General features: G+C 47.6%; 1 protein-coding gene across 6 annotated transcripts; it reads left to right on the top strand.

Moving 5' to 3' along the window:
• The first annotated feature begins 849 nt into the window (after positions 1-849).
• On the top strand, positions 850-23,540 carry MED26 (mediator complex subunit 26). Of its 6 annotated transcripts, XM_088179177.1 has the most exons (5): positions 6,627-7,934; positions 8,538-8,669; positions 13,196-13,660; positions 17,909-17,983; positions 19,265-23,540. In XM_088179177.1, the coding sequence occupies exons 3-5, from the start codon at positions 13,328-13,330 to the stop codon at positions 20,942-20,944; spliced, it is 2,088 nt and encodes a 695-aa protein (XP_088035303.1). In that variant the 5' UTR covers positions 6,627-7,934; positions 8,538-8,669; positions 13,196-13,327; the 3' UTR covers positions 20,945-23,540. The 6 variants fall into 6 exon arrangements, with proteins under 6 accessions (XP_014738491.1, XP_088035303.1, XP_088035302.1 ...); XM_088179176.1 differs by lacking the exon at positions 8,538-8,669; XM_014883006.2 differs by lacking the exon at positions 13,196-13,660 and having other exon boundaries at positions 7,920-7,934.
• Positions 23,541-23,936: the final 396 nt, after the last annotated feature.

The raw sequence follows: 23,936 nt of genomic DNA, 5'->3' as shown, positions 1-23,936 counted from the left end.
CAGCGGTCTCTGTTCGCTGTCCCCATGTCCCCCAGCATTGTCCCTGTCCCCTCAGCGGTCTCTGTTCGCTGTCCCCATGTCCCCAGCATTCCCCCTGTCCCCTCAGCGGCCCCTCTTTGCTGTCCCCATGTCCCCAGCATTGCCCCTGTCCCCTCGGCGGTCTCTGTTCGCTGTCCCCATGTCCCCAGCATTGCCCCTGTCCCCTCGGCGGTCTCTGTTCGCTGTCCCCATGTCCCCAGCATTGCCCCTGTCCCCTCAGCGGTCTCTGTTCGTTGTCCCCATGTCCCCAGCATTGCCCCTGTCCCCTCGGCGGTCTCTGTTCGCTGTCCCCATGTCCCTAGCACTGCCTCTGTCCCCTCAGCGGTCTCTGTTCGCTGTCCCCATGTCCCCCAGCATTGCCCGTGTTCCCTCAGCGGCCCCTCTTTGCTGTCCCCATGTCCCCAGCATTGCCCCTGTCCCCTCGGCGGTCTCTGTTCGCTGTCCCCATGTCCCCAGCATTGCCCCTGTCCCCTCGGCGGTCTCTGTTCGCTGTCCCCATGTCCCCAGCACTGCCCCTGTTTCTCCCTCTTCCCGCGTTCCCCTTTTCCCCCTCACGGCGCCCCACCCCCCCTCCGGCCCCGCCCCGCTCCCCCCACCGCGCACGCGCGTTCCCGCCGCCGCCCGCCCTCCCCCGCGCACGCGCGGTGCGCGCCCCCGGCGGCGCGGGCGGGCGGGGGCCGGGGCGCGGCGCGCGCACGTCACGGCGTCGGGCGCGTCCCAGGGAGCCGCGCGCGGCGCCGGCCCTGCCCCCAGCGCGCCCCGCGTTCGGCCCGAGCGGAGCGGAGCGGAGCGCTGGGCTCGCCCGCTCCCCCCGGCCCCCCGCGCCGCCCCCGCCCCGCGGGGAGCGAACATGCTCCTCCGGCTCCCCGAGGCCGCCGCCGCCGGCGAGTGAGGAGCCGCCGCCGCCGCCGCCCCGGCCCGGCCCGGCCCCGCCGCCCGCCCGCCCCGGCCGCAGCCGCAGCCGCCCCGCTTCGCCCAGGCAATGACAGCGGCTCCGGCCCCGTCCCCGCAGCAGATCAGGGACCGGCTGCTGCAGGCCATCGACCCGCAGAGCAACGTGAGTACGGGCCCCGCGGGCCCCCGCCGCTACGGGCCGACCCCCGCCCGGCGCCTCCGCCGCGACGCCTTTCTCCCCCCCCTCCCCGGGGCCTTCGGGGCTCTCGCCGGGGCCGGCCCCGGTGCACCGGAGCCTCGGCTGCGGGCGGTAGCGCGGAGCTCCCGGCGCGCCGTCCGCCCGGGGTCCCGCAGCCGGCGGCGCCTCCCGCCCGCGCCCCACGGGCCAGGAGCGCCGGGCCGCCCCGCTGGGGGCTCCGGAGGCCGCTCCCCGCCCGCCCAGGGCCGCGGCCGCCCCCGCCCCGCCGCCGCTCGGCGCCCCGGGCCCGGCCGGTGGTGCCCGGCCATGCGGCGGGCGGCCCGGCCGCCTCCCCACGCCAGGCCGCGGCTCGGGCGCGGCCTGCAGGGGGCTCTGGGCCGGCCCCGCCGCCGCTCGCCGGGACCTTCCGGGGCGCCCACCTGTTCCTCGGGCCCAGCGGCCGCTCCGGCCGCGGCCGGGGGCACCCCGGGCTGCGGGAACGCCAGGAGGGCTCCGGCGGTCGCTGCGGGGCTCTGGAGCTGCTCCAGCACCGAGCAGCCTCGGTGTTCGCTTTTATCCCTTCCTGCAGCGCCGTAATGAGCTTATCTGCTCCTTCTGGGATGTGGTGTAAGCAGAGAAGTCAGCGTGTATTTTACCTGTAAGTGGCCTTAAGTGGCGGTTATCCAAAGGATCACTTGCTCCTTTTAAGGGTTTTTTGGCTCATCCAAGCAGTTCTCTGCTTAGGTGTTTATTACTGTGAGAGGACTGCAGGGCCCTCAATCTGTCCAATTTTTGAGTCTTAGATCAGCAGTCACCACCGCAGGATGCCAAGGTGGGTCTGTCTTGGCCATCTGCAGTTTGTGGGGGCAGCCTCTGGTGTATCAGGCTAAATGTGTACGTGTTCTTCCAGGGGCTGGGGTGTGTGAAATGGTGCTTTGGTTCTATTAAAGTCATACCTGCTCCTGTCTGAACAAGTGCTTTTTTGTGCTAGGCCTGTATCAAAGTGCTAAAGTAGCTAATAAAGTTATTGTCATTTGGTACCCCTCCCTGAGCAGCCTGCCTGTGCCATGGGGACTGAAGAAAAATACGGTGACCTTGTAGGTTCTGTAGAACCCCCTGGGCTGGGCATCTGTGGTGAGCTGCAGTGTCACACTTGGGAGTAACAGTAACAAATCATGGTGGCAATTGTGAGCTGTTAAATGTCAGCGTTGTCTGAGTTTGCAGTACTTTAACGTGGATCTTGCTGAAATGTCAGTTAGTGCACTTCATGAAGCCTGTTTGCTCTGAGCTCTCATTCTGTGGCTGCAGATTTTTCACTCTGTGTGAGACTGAGTGCCAACCTACTTTAATAAAATTCTAGCAGATCTGCGGTATCTTTTGACTTCAGAACTGTCAGCTGCAGTGGTTACCCTAATTCTGGTGTTACTTTGTCAGACACGGTGGCTGTGCAGAGCTAAGCAGGCAGGAAGTCAGTTTTGTGATGGATACTCTTCCCTTTCTCCACACGCTGATGTTACACCATGCTGTTGTGAGAGGACCCAAAATAACCAAGCAGCTCCCTGCAAGGGGAGGCCAGAGCTTCCAACAGGTCAGTAGCCCCTTAAGTTTAGGAGTGATGTATGTTAAATTATAATTCTACATACTTGATACTTATCCAGGGCAATAATTGGTGGCGGAAAAATCAGCCCATTGTTCTGAAGTGCCTGTAGGCAGGGTCTGCCTTCCAGTTTAACCTTTTCTTGAAGGAGAGCAGAGGTGGTGTAGCTGAGGGTCATTGTGCAGGCTGAGAGCTCAGACTCTTGGCTCCAAAGCACAGGGAATATGTGGTGTTGTCGATTGTTCACTACCTGGCATGTCACTGGCACAGAGGGAAGAAAAACTTACATTTTGAACACACTTAAAAAGCAGATTCTGAGTTTAATCACATTTGAGCACCAGCATGCAAGTACAAGGAGCTGCTCTGCTGTTTTCCTGCTTGGAAAGTCAGTGCAGCCACGAGCTGGGGACTCGTGGAAGGCTCCAGCTACTTTCTGCTGGCTCTTGGAATCTTCTCCTGACAGAATTAGTTGTGTTCAAATCTACAGCATTCATTGTTGCCACTGACTTCCTCATTTACCAAGAAAGCCAAGCTTTGAGGCCTAGATTTAATTCAAGCTTTTCAGTACAGTTGGTGTGTGTGTGTTTCTGGAGAGGGTGAAAGCTGCACCAATAGTGTCATGTGGGCAAAACCAGTCCAGTTCTATGGGGCTGAGGAGGGAGGAGGTGGTTGGCTCTTCATGCTGCTTTACTGTAGGGTCTGTAAATTTAAGCTTCACTTAAATTCCCTAACACATCCCCTAACCAGCTGCTATTGTGGATATTCATTCCTGAGTGGTTAGCTGGATCTTGGTCGACTAACAAGTCATGCCTTAAATGAAAAAATAAAAAATGAGGACGTAAGTTTCTCTACCTCTGTTGGGTTGAACTGGTCAAAATAATCGTTTCCCCAAGCTTGCAGAACCTGCTGGCCTCAGGAAATCATCTCCTGTGCTGATTGTTCATCTCCAGCTGCTCCATAAAGCCCTGCTGACTCGGGAGCAATATTGAATTTACACATGTTTAGCACTTGAACCTCCTCTAGTAATCGCTGCAGAATATATTTATAACTTAGTTTCCAACACTTAGAGGTTACCCGTGTAAATTCTGAACTATTTCAAAGGAGACCTATAAGAAATAAGCTATTTTTAAAAGAACTTACATCATCCTAGAAGCCACCCGGGATGTCTGGTATTGTGTCTTCATTTATTCAGCCTTTTCTCCTCGAGGAAACATATGGGCAAACCACTTCTGCTCCATGACCTAAGCACTGAGTACCAGCATCACTTTCCTTCCAAGGCTTCTGTGAGAACATAGGAGGAGGTGGAGGAGAGCAGGAGTTCTGTTCTGTGAGGTCTGACAGGGGAGATGTTCCTTGATTCTGGTGGGAACAAGGCTTTTGCCTTCAGCCTCTGTGTGCTGAGAAGCCACCCCTTCACCCAGCAGAGCACCTTTGCCTTGGTAACTCGTGCTCTGTGCTCCTGGGGGAGTTTATTCCCTGATGTCAGGAGTAATGAGAAATGTTGGTTTTTGCTCTGTGGGCAAGCCTGTCGTTTCCAACCAGCTGCTAGAATTGTGCTTGCAATTAAATGGTTCCTCATGCTGAATATGTAGCAATCTGTTCCTGTTTTTAAATATTAGATAATAACTTCATTATTTGCCATTAGTACCCCTCTGTGACACAAACCCAGCTTTGGTTTGAGTAACAGCCTGTATTGTGTGCTCCCTGTGAGGCTGGGCTCTAACTCGAGCTGTGGTTCCTGCAGTATCTCAGCTGGACTTGCTGCACAGACCTTCAGGAGTGGTCCATAGTCTGAATTATTAATAATTAATTGATTTGTGTGATGGAATATGGTGCACTGGCATGGGCTGATCTCCCAGCTGGCACAAGTTACATGGTTAAGGATGCTCCTGTGGCTCTTTCCTCTGTTGGTTGTTTTACCAAGGTGCTGGACACCAAACCCCCCTCACCAGTGGTAAAGGGGCTTTCCAGTAGTGTGTTAAGAAGGTGCAGGGCACTGTAATAATATAAATACAGAAAGCAGGGGAAGCTGGGGTTCACTTCCTGAGGGTCTCAGGGATTCCTTTGGATGCAGGAAGTGTTACGTGTGGGCGAAGGTAGACTAGGAATGGCTCCTGCTTGAGCTTTATCCTTTTCTGCGAGCCCTAATGAGCTTAGCAGTTTTGAGGGAGGTGCAGAGAACCTGTTGTACCTCTTGCCCTCTTTGTCCCTTTCCTCACTTGCAGCTCATCTTGTCTGGAGCAGTCTCACATTTTGTGCGTGAAGGCAGCAGGTTGTTCCAGGTGTGTGACAAAATGCAGGGGGTTGGGGAGCATTTCCTGATGTGCAAGGTCTGAGGTGTTGTTATATCATGTCAGTCTTGAGTTCCAGATCAAGATTTGGGCCTGATGTAGAGAGTCCCATTGCGTTCAGGTTCTTTATAATAACTTTAAATCAGGTCTGTGTTTCTTAGTGCTCTTTATTATAAACACTTGGATTCACTTGAATTCACGATGTGAGGGTGATGGTACAGTTGATTTTTTGGCCTTGCTTTGAGTTTTGCTTGTCCACTTCTTTCCAAAAAAGCTTATTTGGCTTGATGGCATTGCAGGCTTGGGAGGCTGGAGGTTTAAAAACTTTTAATTTTTTCAGTGCCCCTTGGAGCAGTGAGACCATTCTGAACTTTGAGGCTGCTAAGACAAAATCTGAGTGAACAGAAATATCAGGGAGTTTGCATTGAGGGGTCAAAGCAAGGGGAATGCCAAACTGCTTTTCAGTTGTTAATTCCTTGAAACTCCCTAGGTTGCAGTGATGATGGCAGTAGTCATTTGCTCTGAAGCTCTAATTTGAGTGTTTGTTTCAGCAGCAGTGACAATTTAAATAACACCCACTTCTTATTCCTGCTACACACACCCATTTTATGTGTTCAGGATTGTGTGGTGAATTGAACTGAGGAATTGATCAGGGTTTAAAGAAGAAAAAAAGGCAATATATGGATCTTTTCCCAGGTAGTTTTTGATGTAGCTCAATTAGTTGATAAAACTTCTGGTGCATCACAAATAGTTCTGGCAGCAGAATTGGGTCTTAAAGTGTTTAAATGAGTGTGGAAGCAGAAAAGAACAGCTTCCTGTGAGAGTGGGGAGGCCCTGGCACAGGTTGCCCAGGGAAACTGTGGCTTCCCCATCTGTGGAAGTGTCCAAGGTCAGGTTGAACAGGGCTTGGGGCAACCTGGGATAGTGGAAGGTGTCCCTGCCCATGGCAGGGGAGTGGAATGGGATGGGCTTTAAAATCCCTTCCAACCCAGCCCAGTCTGTGATTCCACGAGGAGTGGAATGTTGCTGCTTCCTGGGTGCTTCCCTGCTGCCTTGGGACCTGGCAGGAAGGAGGTGTTGTCACCTGGAAAAGTTAACCACGCCTGTCTGGGTTTTTTGAGGTGACAGTGGCTGCTTTATGGTCAAGTTTCACTTGCAGAGCCCTTTTTTGTGGCTGTCACTTGTGCGTGGTTCACAGATGTCCAGAATTATCCCGTGTTTGTGGGCATGCAGCAGTACAGGGGCTCTGAATGTTTCCTGGAATAACTGCTGGGAAACATCTTCACAGCCAGCCAGGGGGATGCTGTTGAGTTGGAACTCATGAGTGAGCTCTGCAACTCAAGAGTAAACCACCACCTTCCACTAAAGGCTGTGTGGACAATGCTCCAAATGATCAAAAATGGGATTGATTTGGCTTAAACTCCTGTGCTTACACCAGCTGAAGCTGCCAGTGGGATCCCCATCATGTCCCCACCTCCAGCTGTTCTTGTTCCCTCCCTTGTGCTGACCCAGCCAAGGAACTCACCTGAGCAAACCCTACCTGAACAGGGGCTCCTCAGGGACCCCTTTCCATGTCCCAACTCCTCCTGGGCTCAGAGAGGTGGCAGTTCTGGTTCAGAATTGGGGAATTGTGTGGCAAGGAGAGGTAACAGTGGGGTAGTGGCAGCTAAGGCTACCCTAGAGCAGCTTGAGCCCCCTCACATTGTCAGACTGGGTCATCACAGGGGATCATTAAAGAGCTTTTTAAATCCAAATGATAAAACTTTGCAGCAAGCACCTGTCTGTACGTGGGCTATTGGTGGGAAACAAACACTCTGAATGCTCAGAGGCTGCAGGAAAAGAACTCATTAAACACATTTTTTATTGGTGTAGCCATGAAACATCTTCTCAATGTAAGAACCAACTTTTTGCAGGTAGTATAAATATGGGGAATAACCTTTGGCAGCGACCATGAGCCACAGTTTGGAACAGACAGCTGGTGTGCAAGGTGAGGGTCCTTCCAGGAGAGATGAGCTGGAACAAACTTCCCAAGCAGCAGAGGACCTGTGGCTGCTGCTTCCTGAGTTGCTCCCTCCCACTGGGGCTGTTCTGGATCCTGTGTGAGGCCATTTGAGTGCACCTTGGCACACCTTGAAGCCAAGAGAGCAGGGAGCTGAGCAGGTCATCGTGGCAGGGCTGGAGCTGGGATGGGATGGGCACGGCATCCATCAGGATCAGCTCCTGCTGCCCCGGTGCTGCAGCCTGACAGCAGCAGGGAAAACACCCAAAGCTCCCACATGGAGAGGGACCCAACCTGTGCCTTAGGAAATAGCAAGACTTTCAGCTTGGGCTGTGTTTCAGAAGTCTGGGTCTGGGCTGGGAATTCCAATTTGTCTTTTTTGGGGGATTTTGTCCAGTAAGTTGAGGGTGAGCCCAGTTTAGGGGTGATGAGATGTGCGTGGTTGCCTCTCTCTGGGGTTCTGCTGTGGCCACATGACACAGCAGTGCTGTCATTCGGGCCCCTCTGGCTCCTGATCAAAGTAGCTCCACTGCAGCTGAAGCTTTTTCTCCCTGTGGATCCTTTCCCAGTTTCTTCAAGAAGCTGCTGCAGGTGACAATTAGTTTTTCTTTTTTTTTTTTCAGGAACCACAAAAGTTTCAGGAGAGGGGGAGGAGGAATCAATTCTGCCTGCTGCAGAAGTTTGATGTTAGTCAAGAAGCACTGCTTTTAAGGCATAGTTACTCCAATACATTATGCTTGGAGTTCACATTAATGTCAGTGTAGTTTTTTTACATAAAAACACGTCTGTTTTGGCTGATAACATTTTGCTGCTATCTCTTCTCACCAGTTATGTGTTTGGTGATAAGTCCAAATACATTTCCTTCGGTCTGTATGATGTGGTAGGACGTGGCCCCACTTTTACACTTGGTCTTTAAAGAAATAATTTAATGTAAAGGTAAGTAAGTACCTCACATTCAGTTTAATGTAAATGTAGGTTTGTTTATTCAGTGTTCTAACAGCTAAATTACTCTTTCTGTGGGTAATTCATGCTTTTGGTGTTTGGAATAATATTTAAGTGCTAGCAAATTGCTTTAATTTGAGGTGCAATCTGCTAAAACTCGGCAGCGAATTGGTGTTTTCAGGGGCACGGCTTTCAGGGGCAGCAGTGCGTGCCTGAGTGTGATTGTTAATATCAAAGTCTACAATTTTCAGCATGTCCAAACAGTCAGTGGTAGCAATTTCTGCTGAGGAGTCACTGGAAGTAAAACATAATTAGTTCTGTTTTAGTGAGCAGAGTGGTTTCTAACCCAGCAGCTGGGGAGGAGGGATCCTCCATCCAAGGGATTCAGGGACACGCTCAGCTGGGTGGATTTTCAAATTCTGTGCTGTGGAGACGACTGTGCAGAGGTGGAAGTCTTGTCTCAGAGTGACAGCCAGCACTTCTGTGGAGCTGCTTTCTCACATAGTTTCCATGCAGGATCAGCTTGCAGAGTATCACAGTTATAGTAAAGGTCTGGAGGGTTTGATTTTTTTTTTTTTTTTTTTTTTTTTTTTTAAGGGAGTGTAGAGCTGTGGAAGGTGGAGGAACACGATGTTTTCTTGGGGTGGTGATGCACAGTCATAAATTGTCTTTGGTGAGCAAAAAGCACATTACAAATGTCTGTAATTCAAGCCATCACTTTCTGAGCAGGTCAGTACATAACACTCCTCGTGCTCTGTAAATTAACTGCAGCAGGAAAGGACAGGGAATGTCTGTATGTAACTTGTCATCCTGAGAGTTCCAGGAAAAAAAATAATATTTCAGTATTGCACTTAATCCTTGGAGAAACCACAATTGATGCTTGAATAGAATTGAGCACGGTGAGGTGGAGGAGAAGATGCAAGAGGTGATGTTTCAGATTTCTTTGTGGAGGTGGGTGCCTGCAGCTCATGGGCTGAGCACACTGCTCAGGAGCCTGGCTGCATCCTGGAAACCTCACGGGCTGTTGTCTTGTGAGGAGGAAGAGTTTGTCTGTCAAAACAGGAGCTTTTGGGTTTTTGACTTTGTATTCTCTTTGCTGGACTTTTCAAGACGGGCTGCCAAGGGGCTTAAGCCTCATTGAGGCTTTCTGAACTGGCAAAGTTTTTTGCCACTAGGTTAGAGATAACCAGGCAAGGTTGGAGCTTCATGGATGTTCTGCTCCATCCCTGGAAGTGTTCAAGGCCAGGTTGGACCAACCTGGGATAGTGGGAAGTGTTCCTGCCCATGGCAGGGGGTGGAATGAGGTGGGTTTTAAGGTCCTTTCCTACCCAAACCAGTCTGGGATTCCACAGTTCCATGTGCTGTGTTTAAATATTTAAAAAATGCAGATGAGTGCTGGGTTCCTTGGTCCTGCCATGGCCATGCTGAGCAGTTGGGTCTGGAGTGGAGCTGCTTTTACAAACCTGAGAAGGCTCCATGCTCACCTTCCTCCAGGGAAGACTTTTTTTTCCCAGTTAAAGGTAGAGAAGGAATTTTGTTTCCAAGGAGCTGCTAAGGATTGTGCTGCTGGCTGGAATGGCCAAACATTCTCCAGGGATTACTGGGGGGCTTTGCTTTCCTGACAGGTGACATTGTCCTGAGGTGACACAGCCTTCAGAGAACAGAGCTGTTTGGAAATGGGTGACTGGTAGCAGTGTTTAATCTAGAAGCTGGTGAGCAATAATTCTAGGAGATGTGTAAATTGATTTCAATTTTTTTTTCCATATCCATAAAACTTGTTTACGGTGTGTGCTGATGAGAATTCACTCTTGGTAACAGTTGTTGAAAGGATACAGTGACTTCTCCACAAACTTTCCCAGTTTGTAACACTGTTTTTCCCAGGTTTTGTGGACAAACACACCATGCCTAAACTCATGAGCAGTCACATGAGTATCTTGCACTTTAGTGTGATGAATTAATACATTCCACAAAGAATTCTACATTATATTCATGTCAGCCTCCTTTATCATTTAAGGAATCAGCTGAGAAACTTCCCTAGAAGTTTGAGAAAAGTTGGCCTGCTGCATTTAAAGTACACTAGTATGATGATAAATGGTTTTACTTTTTTTAAAAGAGAATGAAAATTCTGTGCAGTGGGGACATTAGCAGGGCCTTTCTGAATTGCACTCAGATATAAACTGCTCTATGTTAACAGCTCTGGGTAGATACTGTAAGGGATGGGTAAAATAATATTTAAAAACTTCACAAAGCTCTGAATCCCTTCTCAGCAATCCTTAAATGCATGTTGCATGATTTGAAATGCTCACCAGTTCTCTGGAGTGCATGACGGTGGAGCAGGTGGTCCCAGAATGGTTCTGTCCAAGTGATGCTTTGAGGGGTCCTGTGGTGCCTCTCTGTGCTCTGACTTTAACCCAGGGAGCAACCAGCAGAGAGTTCAGGTGAGTTCCTGGAGCAGAAAGCACCAAGATCATGATGTATCAGAAGAGGCACATTTTAAAGCTGGATTTTCTATATATTCTGTATTATTCTGCCTGGATAATCATCCATCTGCATTTCTGTCTTGTTGAAGTAGGAGCAGTTGTCCCCATGACTTTGCTTGCACAGCAACCTCATTTTATGGCTCTCTAAATTTTGAAGCAATAATTTTGGACTTCAGTTCATGGCTTATAATAAGTAGTAACTACCAAGATTTGTCTGGTTGAAGTTTCTGTACTGGGGAAGAGGAGGAGAAATGATTATCCTGTAGACAAGGAAACTGTGTCATAGTTTGGAGTGTTCAGCAGCAGTGCAGGGATTGAGGGATTGTGAGGGTGAGCCTGAAATGGTGACAGGGAGCAACTACAGAGCCTGAGTGGGGAGAGAAACTTCGGGATTTCTTTTGGGATTTTTGGGATCACGTGGAGCTCTGTGCTGGGGCAGTGGGGTTGGAAATGTTGAAGCTGTTTCCTGGAGTTATCTGTGTGGTTCTTTTTGAGAGGACAATTCTGAATTGCTGCTCTGAGCCTGGTTTGGAGTAGATGGAAATGGGTGTTTCAGTGTCTGTTCCCCGGGTGTAGGGGCATGGCTGGAAGGGACTTCACTCCATCACTCATGAAACTGCTCCTTCTGGACTTACCTAATCTGTTCTTAAACCTCCATAGTGGCTCTGGAGACTATGGAGAGATTATTTGAGTGCACTGGTAGCTCTCTGGTTATTTCTATGTGCAATCAGTATTTGTCTTGTTGCAAATCAGACCAGTGAGCATGAAAACAGTTGATTAACATTTCCTTTATTATGACTAATAATGCATAGGAAGGCTTATTTCAAGTTTCATGTGTCTCTTTCTTATTTTTTTCAATACTGTGTGAAATGAAAACTTCAACTTTGTTATTAATCACGTTTTCAAAACCTCTTATCACTGCTGTCCTCTGACCTCCTCTTTGTCTATGTTCTTGCTGTGCCTTGGGATGAAGATGTAATTCCAGCTGAATTTCATTCCTATGCCATTTCTTACAGCTTGGGATTGAGTGGAAAACAGCACTAAATGATTTTGCTTGCAGTGTGCTGTGGTAGGTGCCACCGAGAGTGGCAGTGGCTGCCTGGGGTTGTGCTCCCTGGTTCTTGTTCTGTTCCTTCAGCAGGAATTTTTGAATTTTGAATTTGTTGAATAGTATTTCATGTAGCCTCTTCAGCTGCTGGACTCTTTAAAATCAGGCTAATGAATTTTTGTTTCTCCAGCTTCACAGTCTGGTGGAGTGGGTTTTTTGTGGGATGTGGAAAAAGAAGTTGGGGGAGTCACGTTGCAGTGAATCTTCTCTGTATGTCTGCAGCTCAGGGCTGGCACTACAGGCACAATTCTTAGGGTGTTACACAAAGTGTTCAGTGACTGTTGAAGCTGACAGACAGGTATTTCTCTCTGGAGTAACAAAAATGTCTTCCAGTCATCGGCTAATAAACGTGAATGGAGAAAAGTGTTTCACTGTTGCTGTTTTCTATTTGCCTTAAAGACCCTTTCGTGTAGGGCAGGGAGCTGGGGGTGTGTCTTGTCCTCATGGTCTGTGTTTTACTTCTTGTCCCACCCTCCTCCGATGGATGCTCCTTTTGCTGGGTGTTTTCCCCTGCCCTGGCCCAGCCTGGAGTCTGTTCCTGCAGTGCCAGGGCTCTCGGGTGCCTCCCTGGGAATGTTCCACGCTCAGAGGAGCCGGAGCGTTCACGGCCCTCCCAGCTGCTGTGGATTTGTGTCTGGAGGCCCTTTGTGAGTGCCAGGGCAAACTGTGCTTTGTGCTGGCGAGCTCCTCTCGTTCTCTTGGCTGCTGTGGTGTGTGCCCAGCTCAGGGATGTGCGTGGGCACTGCCAGGAGGGAGCAGGGGAAATATTTCCAAGATTTCAGGGGAAGGTTTCTTCGCACTGCGGAATTTTATTGGCATCTGACCTCACTCTCGTTTGATGATCCTGCCTTTGTAAAGTATATACAGGAAGATATCTGGATGATGTTACTTTGCCAATAAATAAAGCCTAACTACAAAGAAAATATATGCAGATTGGTTTGACTCTTTAAAGTCGACCTGGGAGTTTTAAGTCCAGAGATGTGGATAATGCTTCCTGTGCCTGGTCACTCTTTGGACTGTTCTTGGTACTCAAGGAGCTTTTCTTCTACCCCTTGTTTTGCACCATGAATTTCTGATCAGTTTTCAGAGCATGGTCTCCATATTAAGTTCTCTGTCATAGAAGATTCTCCCAGTGAATGACTTTCAACCCAAATCATTGATTCCTTCGTGTTTAAAGATCTGTTTTATTAAATACTGTTAAAAAACTGGCCTTCACCTTTAAGAATATCTTTTGTGTACTGGCTAATATTGGACCTTTGCTTGGTAAACTGACTTTCAGACATTTTCAATAACGTGAGCAAAGTAGTGCATTGTCATCTTCTTGGTATGTTGTGTCTGTGAATAGTATCTCATGTTCCCTATCTTTAGACAACATCGTGTCATATTGGGGCTAAGGGGAACTGTTAATAGATCAGCTGCAAGGGAACTGAACTAAATACCAGCAGGTTTGTAACCTGAATTCTGACTTGGTGTGTTTGGTCTGTACCTTTGAACAAATGCCATTACAATTTTCTGTTGGTGGTGTGTATTGTCAGTGTGTGGTGTCTCATAGTTCCTACACAAAGTGCTAAATAAACTCTGCACCACTGGATTGCTGTTGTCACATTTAAATAAAGCCTCCTGTGAATAGCAACTTTTCTCTCCTCACTTCTTATTCCATATTTTAGATTATTGTGCAGCGAAGTAGGTTTTGTACAAAAGCGGTGTTGGGGCAAGATGTGACACTGAGGGGGGACCCCAGTGTGGAGCAGGAGCTGGTGCTGGGCTGCAGGTGACACTGAGGAAAAGGAACAGCAGCGATGCCATCACTCCTGGAGCAGGCATTGCACCTCCTGGGATCAGCTCTGCCTCCTGGCCTCTCCAGCAGTATGGAACCTGGGATTTGCTTGAACATTTTCCTGCACTCCCTGAGGAGATACACGGCCCTGGAGCAGGGGGAAGACAAAAAAATGTACAAATGCTTCTGTGAACTTCTGTCTGGACCCTACTGCTGGTATTGGCTGCCACCAGAAACCACCACCATGGCAACAGACACCTGGATTTGTGTTTGTAGGAAGAAGAAAGACTTGTTCAGCCTCCCACAGTGTCTCCACTTCTCTTCTTGCTTCTGTCAAACTGCTTTGGTGCTACAGGTGGGACAGTGTTACAGAAATACTTTCTCTGAAACCATGGAAATTTTGAGGATTTATGGATATTCTGATGGAGTATTTAAGTATGATGGCAAATGCATTCTGTCCAAAGCAGTGTGTTGTGATACCTGTGTGCTCTGTTCACTATGGCCACGGTGGAGTCAGGCTGTGATTGTTGTGATTTCAGGAGGATGATGATGGTGTTACACTTTGGTTTTAGAAGATTGTCAGTGATGGGCGACTCCAGGCCAAGTTTAAGTATCCTTTAGAAACTTGTGAAGGCACTAATGTGACCCAGGATGCTGTTATTGTATCAAGTGATGCCTTTAGCACTGTTACCTGACCTTGTGGTTGAAAAGAACCTTTCTACCAGAATGGCAGGAATCTGCATGAGCAGTTTCACTGCGAGTTTTTGGAATTGTGCATTGAGTTTTTCATGTTATACAGAAAATGCTTCTCCTACTCCAGCTAACTCAGGTCTGCTTTGTCGTCTGTCACAATCTAGTCATGCATGCAAGATCTTTGGAAACATCCCTGTGAAATATTAAAAAAAGAAAATCGTTCCTTTATCTGAGTGTCTGCAATAGAAAGTTTCTGTAACATTTGTTTTTCAGGCTGCAGTGGGGGGTGCGGGTTGTGCTGTGTGTCCAGGCAGTCCCCAGGAGGACAGGAAGGTGTTCTGGGGGTGCTCACGTTGTGCTTGGGGTCTGGGCTGGTGTGTAAGCAAAGCAAGAGAATCAAAGCATCCCATGGAGTGTGCTGGTCCCACAGAAAACACATCCCAGCACCTGGAGATGGTGGCAGAGCTTGGATGGATGCTGAGCTTGCTGCTGCTTTCAGATTTCTTGGGAAGGCAGCAGTGGAAGTGGAGGTGGGAGGGAACAGCTGTATCTTAACCTTCCCCAAAACCCCTTTAAACTGCTGTGTAACACCCTGAAATTGGTCACTGACTTGGTCCTGGTTTATAAATGCTGAAATAAGATTAAGATGGCAGTTAAGAAAAGAAAATTAAGCTGCTTGATCTTTTCTTGAAAGTTCAGAAACCTCTGCTTTTGTTTGAGGCTGGAGTAAAAACATTCAGTGCTTAACTTGGAAAATATCTCAGCAATAGTAAGCTGCAGAGTATGGCTGAATGGCTGGATGACTTAAGGAGCCTTGCATGGAATAAATAAGATTTGTTTTCTGTGGCTGTCATTAGGGTTGGCTGGAAAGGATTATCGTGGATGACTCAAAGCAGATGTTCTCCAGTAAACTTTTGAGTGAATTACTCTGTGTGCCAGTCAGTGCTCTCAACGTGGGAGCAGCATGGGAGAATTTGGAATGCTGCATCAATTACTTATCAGTTATTTTGAGCTGTTTGCTGCCAGCTCCTAACTGGGGGTCCTGGAAGTTGTTTTGGGGGTTGCAGTGTGAGCAGACAAAGGCACACAGAAACTAAAATGCAAATTCCTGAGACACTGACCTGGGCACTTACAGCCCTGCCCGGTGTCCAAAGGGAGTGGGGCTGCTGAATTCCCTGTCCTCTTCCCAGTAAGCATCTTCAGTAGCCCTTTGTGTTAATAAATTATCATTTCTGGTGCTGCTCAAAGCAGGATGGTGTCCTGGCAGGTTTGGTAACATTAGTGTCACTCTGGTTGTGTGACAATGTATGGATTTTAGTGTAACAGCTGCGTTAAGGTGGAGATACTGGTGTGCAGGGTGGGTGTGCTGCTGCTATCTCTGTGCTGTCTTCCCATGAACAGGTGATACTTGAGGTGTTTTGGGAGGTCCTCTTGTTTCCATCACTGTGTTCAACTGCACTAGAAGAAATTTCATAATTGTGTTGTTTTAAAATAGGCAAATATGATTTTTATTGTAAGCTTCTCTTTATGGCATTTTGGATGAAACATCCTGAGAAAACTTCACAACGGGAAGGGAGAGAAGTTTTTGAACATGCTTAAACATTTTATGCATTTATTTTCAAAGAATGAAGCTTTGCTACAGGTCAAAAAAAAAAAAAAAGAAAATGAGAGGAGCTGCTGGCAGTTGTGTGGAGAGCGAGATGTTCGTGCCCTGCTCGGCAGTGACAGCGCGTTCCCAATTGGTTACAAATGTGTGAGGAATCCAAAGGGGGTGGTTTGTGTTCCAGCAGGAGCTGAGGGTGCAAGGCCACTTTCACTGTCCTTAATTGGCACCACGTGTCCCCCAGAGCAGGGAGGGAAGTCACAGCCTGCTGAACACCCAGGGGCTGCTTTAGCATTTGGGGCATGCACTGCTGTGTGTCTGGGGGGTATTGAACAAAGGCAGAGCTGTGACTGGAAATTCCCTGAGCAGTTTCACCTTTCTGTAGGTGTGTGCGCACCTGAACGTATCATTTTCCCCATCTTGACCTTCTGATAGGCCAATCACCCTATTTTTGCCATCAGTTCTTCATTTAGATAATGAAAATTTGGGGATTACCGGTAACTGAAAAAATAATTGTGCCAGTTAATGGTGTGTGCAACAGAGCCTTTTTCACCCTGGTAATTCATAGTCTAAAATATGTGTTGGGAAGGAGAGTATCGTGTTTTGCAAGTTTAAAAATATTTGTCTGGAAACTCCCAGAATTGAGCTTTAACTATTCTAAGGGCTCTGGTTCTAAAAACTGAGAAAAACAACCCTGATGTTGTGTATTACTTAAAGTGTGGTGCTAAACTGTCCTTCCTGGGCACTGAGGGCAGGGCGAGGGTGGAAACATGGAAGAAGGTCAGTGCACTGAAGTGAAATAATAAGAATTAAAATATGTCAGAATAGGTGCTCTTGCTGCTCTAAAGGTTAAGCACAGTTTTACCAGGCCTGACCTCATGGTAGGGCTTTAAATATCTGCAGGCTGAAGAAAGAACCAGAGCAAATGGAGTTGGTTTTACACCCTATAGGAGTTAGAATCATTCAAAGCCTGCATGAACTTTAAACATAAGTTTGATAAAAGTGCATCAAAAAATCAGGACAAGTGTTTCATCACTGACAGCATTACCCAGATATCTCCAGCACTAAATGGTCCTGTAGGGATGGACAAAACATGGTCTGAGCCCAAGGTTTTCTGCAGGGAAGAGACTTCAGCTCCTGGTGTTCCTGTGGTATCTTAGTGCAGAGGTAGAGCTGACTTGGAAAAGCCAATTCTTACACAAGTCAGTGTTTTTAAGAGGAGGGGTCATGCAGGGGAGTGTGTGGCTGGGAGGGCAGAGCTGCCTGTAATGATTATGATGGTGATGATGATGCTCCTGATGAGATTTCAGGATGATGTGGGATCCCTGCAGAGGTTCTTGCTGAGAGATTTTTCTCACATGCACTTCACATCCACTTGAGTCACAAATGCAATTAAGCAATAAATGAGACTGTGATTCAAGTTTTCCTTTGCTTATCTTTTAAATCTATCTCCTAAGGTGAATTAGAAATTCATGTTTCAGCGCTCTTAACATCAGGTAATGGAAAGAAGGATCTCTCTGTAGGATCATAAACTCGTTTGGATTGGAAAAGCTCTCCAGGATTAATGAGTCCAACCCAGCACTGCCATGTTCACCTCTAAACTAAGCCCCTAAAACATGTATTGTGTGGTTTCTCCTGGAAACCACTGAAGTCACACACGTGCTGAGGATGTGCAGGATGTACAGCTGGGCTGCCCATCAGAGAAGCTGATCCTCACTTTTTCAGTGGATGTGGGTTTGTGCAGTTCCTCCTCCCCAAGCACAGCCCCAGCAAGGGGTGGTGGAGGAGCCTGATGGTTTGGGGACACCTGCTGGGCACAGCCCCAGCCCAGGGAGGGACCTGCAGGCTGAGATCCTGTGTGCAGTGCAGGAAGTGAGCCTGGGAATGAAACTGCAGAGCAGTGGCCTGGGGCAGTCTGCAGTGGGGCCTGAAGGATTAAACTCCCCATTTCCCGTGGCACCAACAGCTGCTCCTGCTCCCCTTGGCCCTCCTTAGGCTGTGCACAGTCAATGGATGCTTTGCAGAGGGGTCTCAGAACTTTGTTACTCAGTCACAGCAGTTTTATTGCCACTGTTTCCTTGGGTTTTACATAAGAGTGTGTTTGTTACAGCTCCTGCAGTTTCCAACTAGGTCAGTAAAAGTGTCCTTGTCCCTATTCCTTGAACAATCAGCTCCCTAAAGCCAGACAGTCTGATAGCAGTTTGTGATTAATGCTTCCAGCAATTATAAAGTGGAAGGTCTTAAATTACATTTGTTAACTAAGACCAGTACATGAAACATGAAGTGACTTTGTCTTCCTTATTGCAGATCCATAACATGGTGGCAGTGCTGGAAGTGATCTCCAGCCTGGAGAAATATCCCATTACCAAAGAGGCACTTGAGGTATGTCACCCTCTGAACATGATTTTTTTATGTGTATAAAAGGACTTTTTCCTGCCTTTCTAATTTCCATCGGAGCTTTTCTGGAAACAATAGATGGATTGCAAAGGATTCACAATTAAGATATTATTTTGTCCCTCTCGTGCTGCTTCCGACATCTCGCTGAACACAGGGATCCTTTCTGGGCCCAGATCAGTATTCTGGGCAGCACAGTTCCTGTTTGTGCAGGGCACTACATTAATCATCACTTGCCACTGATTAATTCTGTTGCACTCAGCAATATCACCCTGCAGTTCTGGTCACCTTTGTAGACATTTGGTGACCAAGCCCCTAAAATCAGGAATAGAGTTGCTCTGGGTCTGTAAAATTTATGTTAAATGCAGTTGAGCAAGTTTCAAGGCCTGATATTTGTGGTGAGCTCAGGTGTAAGAAGAGCTGAACTCTCACTGGCCACTTGTAGAAACAGTCCAAAGAAGTTTTATGGCTGAATTCTATATTTCTTTTTCACTCTTTGTATTGAAATTAGCGGTGTTCTTGCTTTTAACTGTTGCTTAATTACAACTCCACCTGTATTTCAACATATCTATCACAACAGGTTGCATATTTCTCTCACAGTCTGGTGTGTGTTCTCCTTTGAAGTGCTTTCCTTAAGAAATCTGACTTGTGGAACAGTTCTTTGTTTTCAAATGTGCTTTGGGAACAATCAAACACTTCCTTCCGCTCATGGAACCACCTTGGGACACCCTGGGAATGTTCTTTAAATGGCTTTTTCATACATTTCCACAAGGCTGGGGAGTGAAGGGAGAGGAGAGAGGTGGAGGAAAAAGGTAGGACACAACTCACACCTGGTAGTCAGGTTTGTCAAATGGAGATTTTTATTGTTAATGAGTTACTGGAACGGGCCAAGATCCTGGAATCCTTTTCTCTTGGCTCTCTCTGCAGCTCTTACACTTCCCTTGTGATAAACACACACCTTTGGGTGCTGCATTTCCCCCTCAAATCTGAACCTGCACCCTTATTCTTATGGTTCTTTCTCATTAAAGAATTCCTTTCTGATGTTTTTACCAGGGAATAAAGACAGTGTGACTTGAAACCTACAGGCGGTTTCATCTTGTGTGGCAGAGCACGGGACTAATCCTTTCCAAAAAGATTAATTCAGCACTTTAATCTTTAGTGGTTTTAACCAGGTGTTTCTCAGGGGTGAACATTACAAAGCAGAAGCATTCCTTGAGAATTTTGCTTGGAATGATGTGTGTTTGTAAAACACTTTGTCTGTCTTTGTAGGAAACCAGACTCGGGAGGCTCATCAATGAGGTGAGGAAGAAGACATCCAATGAGGAACTTGCCAAACGTGCCAAGAAATTGTTGCGGAATTGGCAGAAGTTGATAGAACCTGTAACCCAGAACGAGCCAGTGCCAAGGGGGCTGCCCAACCCACCAGGATCAGCAAATGGAGGTGCCCACAACTGCAAACCAGACTCACAACTCCCTGCTGTGCCCGGCGCCAAGCCCATCAGCGAACTGAAAAGCAGGAATGATATCCAGAAACTAAATTCTCCCAAAACAGAGAAACTGGGAAATAGGAAAAGGAAAGGTGATCACAGGGATGGCCATCAGGGCCCTCCTCCCCCAAAGGTCTCCAAAGCTAGTCATGAAGTATTACAAAACTCTTCACCCCCTCCAACCAATGGAATTGGAGGTAGTCCTGAAAATTTTCCTAGTCCTGTAGACATAAACCTACACGCAGGGCCCGAAAGCAGCAGGACAGATCTCAGTGAAAACGATAAACACAATAAGATCCCAGTAAATGCTGTAAAACCTCACACCAGTTCTCCAGGACTTGTAAAACCCTCAAGCACTTCCTCGTTACTAAAGACTGCAGTGCTTCAGCAGCATGATAAATCAGAAGAAGCCACGGGCCCCCACCAGCCCAAGAGCCCACGCTGCTCCTCCTTTAGCCCCAGGAACGTTAGGCATGATACTTTTGCTCGGCAGCACACCACGTACTCACCAAAGGATTCGATGCCCAGTCCATCTCAAAGGTCTCAGTTCGCAGACGCCGCACAGGTGCCATCGCCGCCGCCATCCCTGATGCAACCATCCACACCTCCCCTGCCAGCCAAGAGACTGGAGTTCCCTCCTCAGGCAGCTCCTGAGGCACAGCAGCACTGGCAGGAGCAGCAGGGAGCCCCCGAGGGCCAGCACAGGCACACAGCAGGGACACTTCAGCAGCACACGGCTCCCGGCTGCAAAGCCCACCCCGGGGAATCACACATGGGCTTCCCACAGGACACTTCCAGAATGGACAGTGACGATGCTGCTTCAGGGTCTGATAGCAAAAAGAAGAAAAGGTACCGACCCAGAGACTATACAGTCAACTTGGATGGGCACGAGACAGATGGGGGTGTGAAACCTGTGAGGTTAAAAGAGAGAAAACTCACTTTTGATCCCATGACAGGACAGATAAAACCTTTAACACCGAAAGATCCTTTGCAGGTAGAAATCCCTGCACTTACTGAACAGCACAGGACAGAAACGGAAAAGCAGGAGCAAAAACCCAACCTGCAAAGCCCCTTTGAACAAACGAACTGGAAAGAATTGTCCAGAAACGAAATCATTCAGTCATATTTAAACAGACAGAGTAGCTTGCTGTCTTCATCAGGAGTACAGACTCCAGGAGCTCACTACTTCATGTCTGAGTATTTAAAGCAGGAGGAAAGCACTAGAAAAGAGGCTAGAAAGACTCACGTTCTAGCTCCTAACAGCAAACCTACAGACTTGCCTGGGGTCACCAGAGAGGTCACGGGCGATGACCTCGACAGAATACGTGACCACAACTGGCCAGGCGTGAACGGTTGTTATGACACACAGGGTAACTGGTATGATTGGACACAGTGCATATCCTTAGATCCACATGGGGATGATGGGAGATTGAACATCCTGCCTTACGTCTGCCTAGACTGAGAGCAGTTCTGCTAAGCACGCTTTTCCCACCTGCAGTTAGCAGAACTGGCAGACACGATGCCACTTCCAGCTGGAGAGAGCCTCCTGTCCTGGACAAACAGGCCCCACGAGCAGAGGGGGGGAGGGAGCTGGGCCTTTCCAGCTCGTTCCTTTAAATTCTCCTTTTGTGAAATGCTGCTACCAGTTTACTAACAATTGCAAAGGAAGGCATACGAAGGTTGATCAGTTGAGTTCAAAACTCTATAGCGAGCCAGCTATAAAAAGTGTTAGTCCCCAAGAAGTGAAGAGGATTTCCAGCACTTTGTGAATGCCGGAATCTTATTACAGGCAGGTACAGAGAAAAAAAAATTGTGGAAGTTACCTTAACAAAATATGCATCTATTTATTTGACTTGATTTGGGTTTTTATTTGGCAGTGAGATATTCGAGAGACAATGTGCAAAAACTGTAGTTTTATTTCTATCACATCTCTGAACATGATTGCGTTATTTAAGTCATGTGGTACGGAGATTGGGTTTTAAACAGCAGGTGTTGCACTGCAGGCTGGGCCACCAGCTTCAGCTCAACATTCCATAGGCATCCACATATTTTAGTCTGGTTTCAGTTTAAATCCAGTCTCTGAGAAATGCTGCAAAAACTAGATGTTTAATGATATTTTTTGATCCCACCACCACCAGCCAAATATTTTTCCTCCTTTTCCCTTCCTGCAAACTTATAGGTAAAAAACAAAAAGACAAAAAAAACAAAAAGACAAAAAAAAAACCAAAAAAAAAAAAAAAAAAACCAAACAAAAAGAAAAATCACCTTTTCTAGAATCTAAATGTAATGAGGGTGCTACAAGTTTGTAACTGTACTGTGAGAGGGAAAAAGGAAGCCTGTTTGTATGCTGGAAATATACTTGTTACCATTCCTTTAGATATTGTTTGCCTTATGGATATCCATCATAAACGCAATTTGCAAAAACAAAGAGCCTTAGTGAATGTACAGTAACTAGACTTCTGTGTTCCTGGGATGCAGAAGGGAGCAACTTTGCTATTTGGTCCTTTAAGTGGACACGTTGTGATATAAATGTGGAAATAAAAAAAATTTGCACAAACCAGTTTGTGAATTATTTATATACACTCCACTCGTTTTTCGCCCCCAAGTTTGCTCAGTTGAGCCCAGCTAAGGGAGCCCTGGCACTGGGAGCCCTCGGAGCAGGGAGGTGGAGCCCAATCCCTCGGACACTGCCCTAGGGATAACGGGATTGTCTTCCAAGAGCCCTGGTGTGCTGTTCAGTCACACAGGGTGGATCTGTTTTTAACTCTGCAGACTGATAACCCAACTGCTGATAATGTACCTCAAAGTCTAAAGAGATCAGAGTTCATCTTTTCGTCTCAGTAACTTTGTAATGTTTTATTCCTAATTGTTACAGTGCTTTCTGAAGCAGCCTGGGGTGAAGAAAGTGAAGGATTTCTGTTAACTGTTATTGCTTTAATATTTGGGACTATGTTGTTTGATGCAGTCCCCAGTGTTGGGCTTCTGTTCAGGGGGTCAGGGGAGGGGGACACTATACCAAAAATATTCCTGGGTTTAGTGATGTTAACTCTGTTAACCCATCTGTGCTGGAGATGAGCCTTGGCAAGAGTTGTGCTGCCTTTGAGAGTCAAGCTCTTCCCTGGTTTTCAAAGGAGGGTGCTCCTGGCCAGGCCTGCATTGTGTTGGTTCGTTCCCTGGAATACAACTGATGAAGTTTGATTTATTTTTAAGTCATTCTTGTTCATCATTTATGATCTGACTGTTACTGAAATGTGTGGGTATCTCAGAAATAACAATGTCTGTGTGCTTCCTTTTCTGAAATCTGAGGTCTGAGAGTGAAACCAGAAAGTGGTTACCAAAAAATGCATCCAAGTATATTTTCAGTTTACTTCCATTTTGTCCTGCTGCAGTTGCTGTGGTTGAGCAGTGTGGTTTAGAGCTGGGGAAGCTCCTGCCTTGCAGTTCAGATTTGATGGTAGAGGGCTAAGCTGCTGGTCATTTTGGAAATGCTTAAGTTCTGTTTATGTAAAAAAGTTCTGTGCATCTTCTCTCCCCCTCCTTCCTCCCTCCTTCCCTGAATGGTCCCATTTAGGAACAGGGTCCGTGCTCTTTGGAGGCCTTTGAATATTCCCAAATTTCAGGAAATGACGAAGTATTACTTGATAAATTCCATCTTTTTCTCCATTGCTTCCATTTCTGATGCAATTGATGGCCCTTGACTGCACTGGGTGAGGTGATGCCCGAAGCTCATCACAGCTTCCAGATTACACCCAAACTGCCTGTGCTGCTGCTCCTCTGTTTGAGGAAGCATCGGGAATCAGACCCAGCCCTTTCCCTGGTGGTACGAAAACTGCTGGAGAAATTCCCTCCCAATGCAAGCTTTAAATCTTGTTCATTGCTGAGTTTGTTGCTGCTGTAAGGGGTCAACTCACTTGTGTGTCCTCCAGGGTGAGATGAGGCTTGACAATCTTTATTTCAGCATGCCAGTATAACCAGTTCTGTGAGCTCCAACAAATGTGAATAAGTTTACAAGGTGATATTTTTTTGTCAATTTTGTAAACAAGTTCAAATGAAGTTTACCATGTGCGTACCTGCTGTGTACTCTCATTTGTGCATGACTCAGTTTCTCTGCTACTGCTTTCTCTCTCTCGCAAAATTTCTCCTAGTCCTAAAACCTGAAGTTAAAACACTGCCATTTCTTCCTTGTCAACGGCTGACATGTGAAATGGCTCATCAGCAAATCTTTGGGGAGTCACCATTACCTAAAGTGCGTGTTTTTATGGGCAAATGAATGCTCTAGAAATGTCTCGTGTACGGATGAACCGGGTTCTACAACCCCTCCTGCCTGCAGGTACTCACCCATCCTTCACCCCAGCCGGCGCTGCGCGTCCCTCGCGTTGGTTTTAAAGGTCGGGAGCGATCGTCTCGCTGCCTGCGAGCCCGTGACCTTCGCTCCGTCCCTGCCCTGTGGCTGC

Source organism: Sturnus vulgaris, chromosome 26 (genome assembly GCF_052056855.1).
Source record: "Sturnus vulgaris isolate bStuVul1 chromosome 26, bStuVul1.hap1, whole genome shotgun sequence".
NCBI classification, from domain to species: domain Eukaryota; kingdom Metazoa; phylum Chordata; class Aves; order Passeriformes; family Sturnidae; genus Sturnus; species Sturnus vulgaris.
The sequence above is the reverse complement of the archived record's forward strand: the minus strand, read 5'-3'. Positions and strand labels throughout refer to the sequence as shown.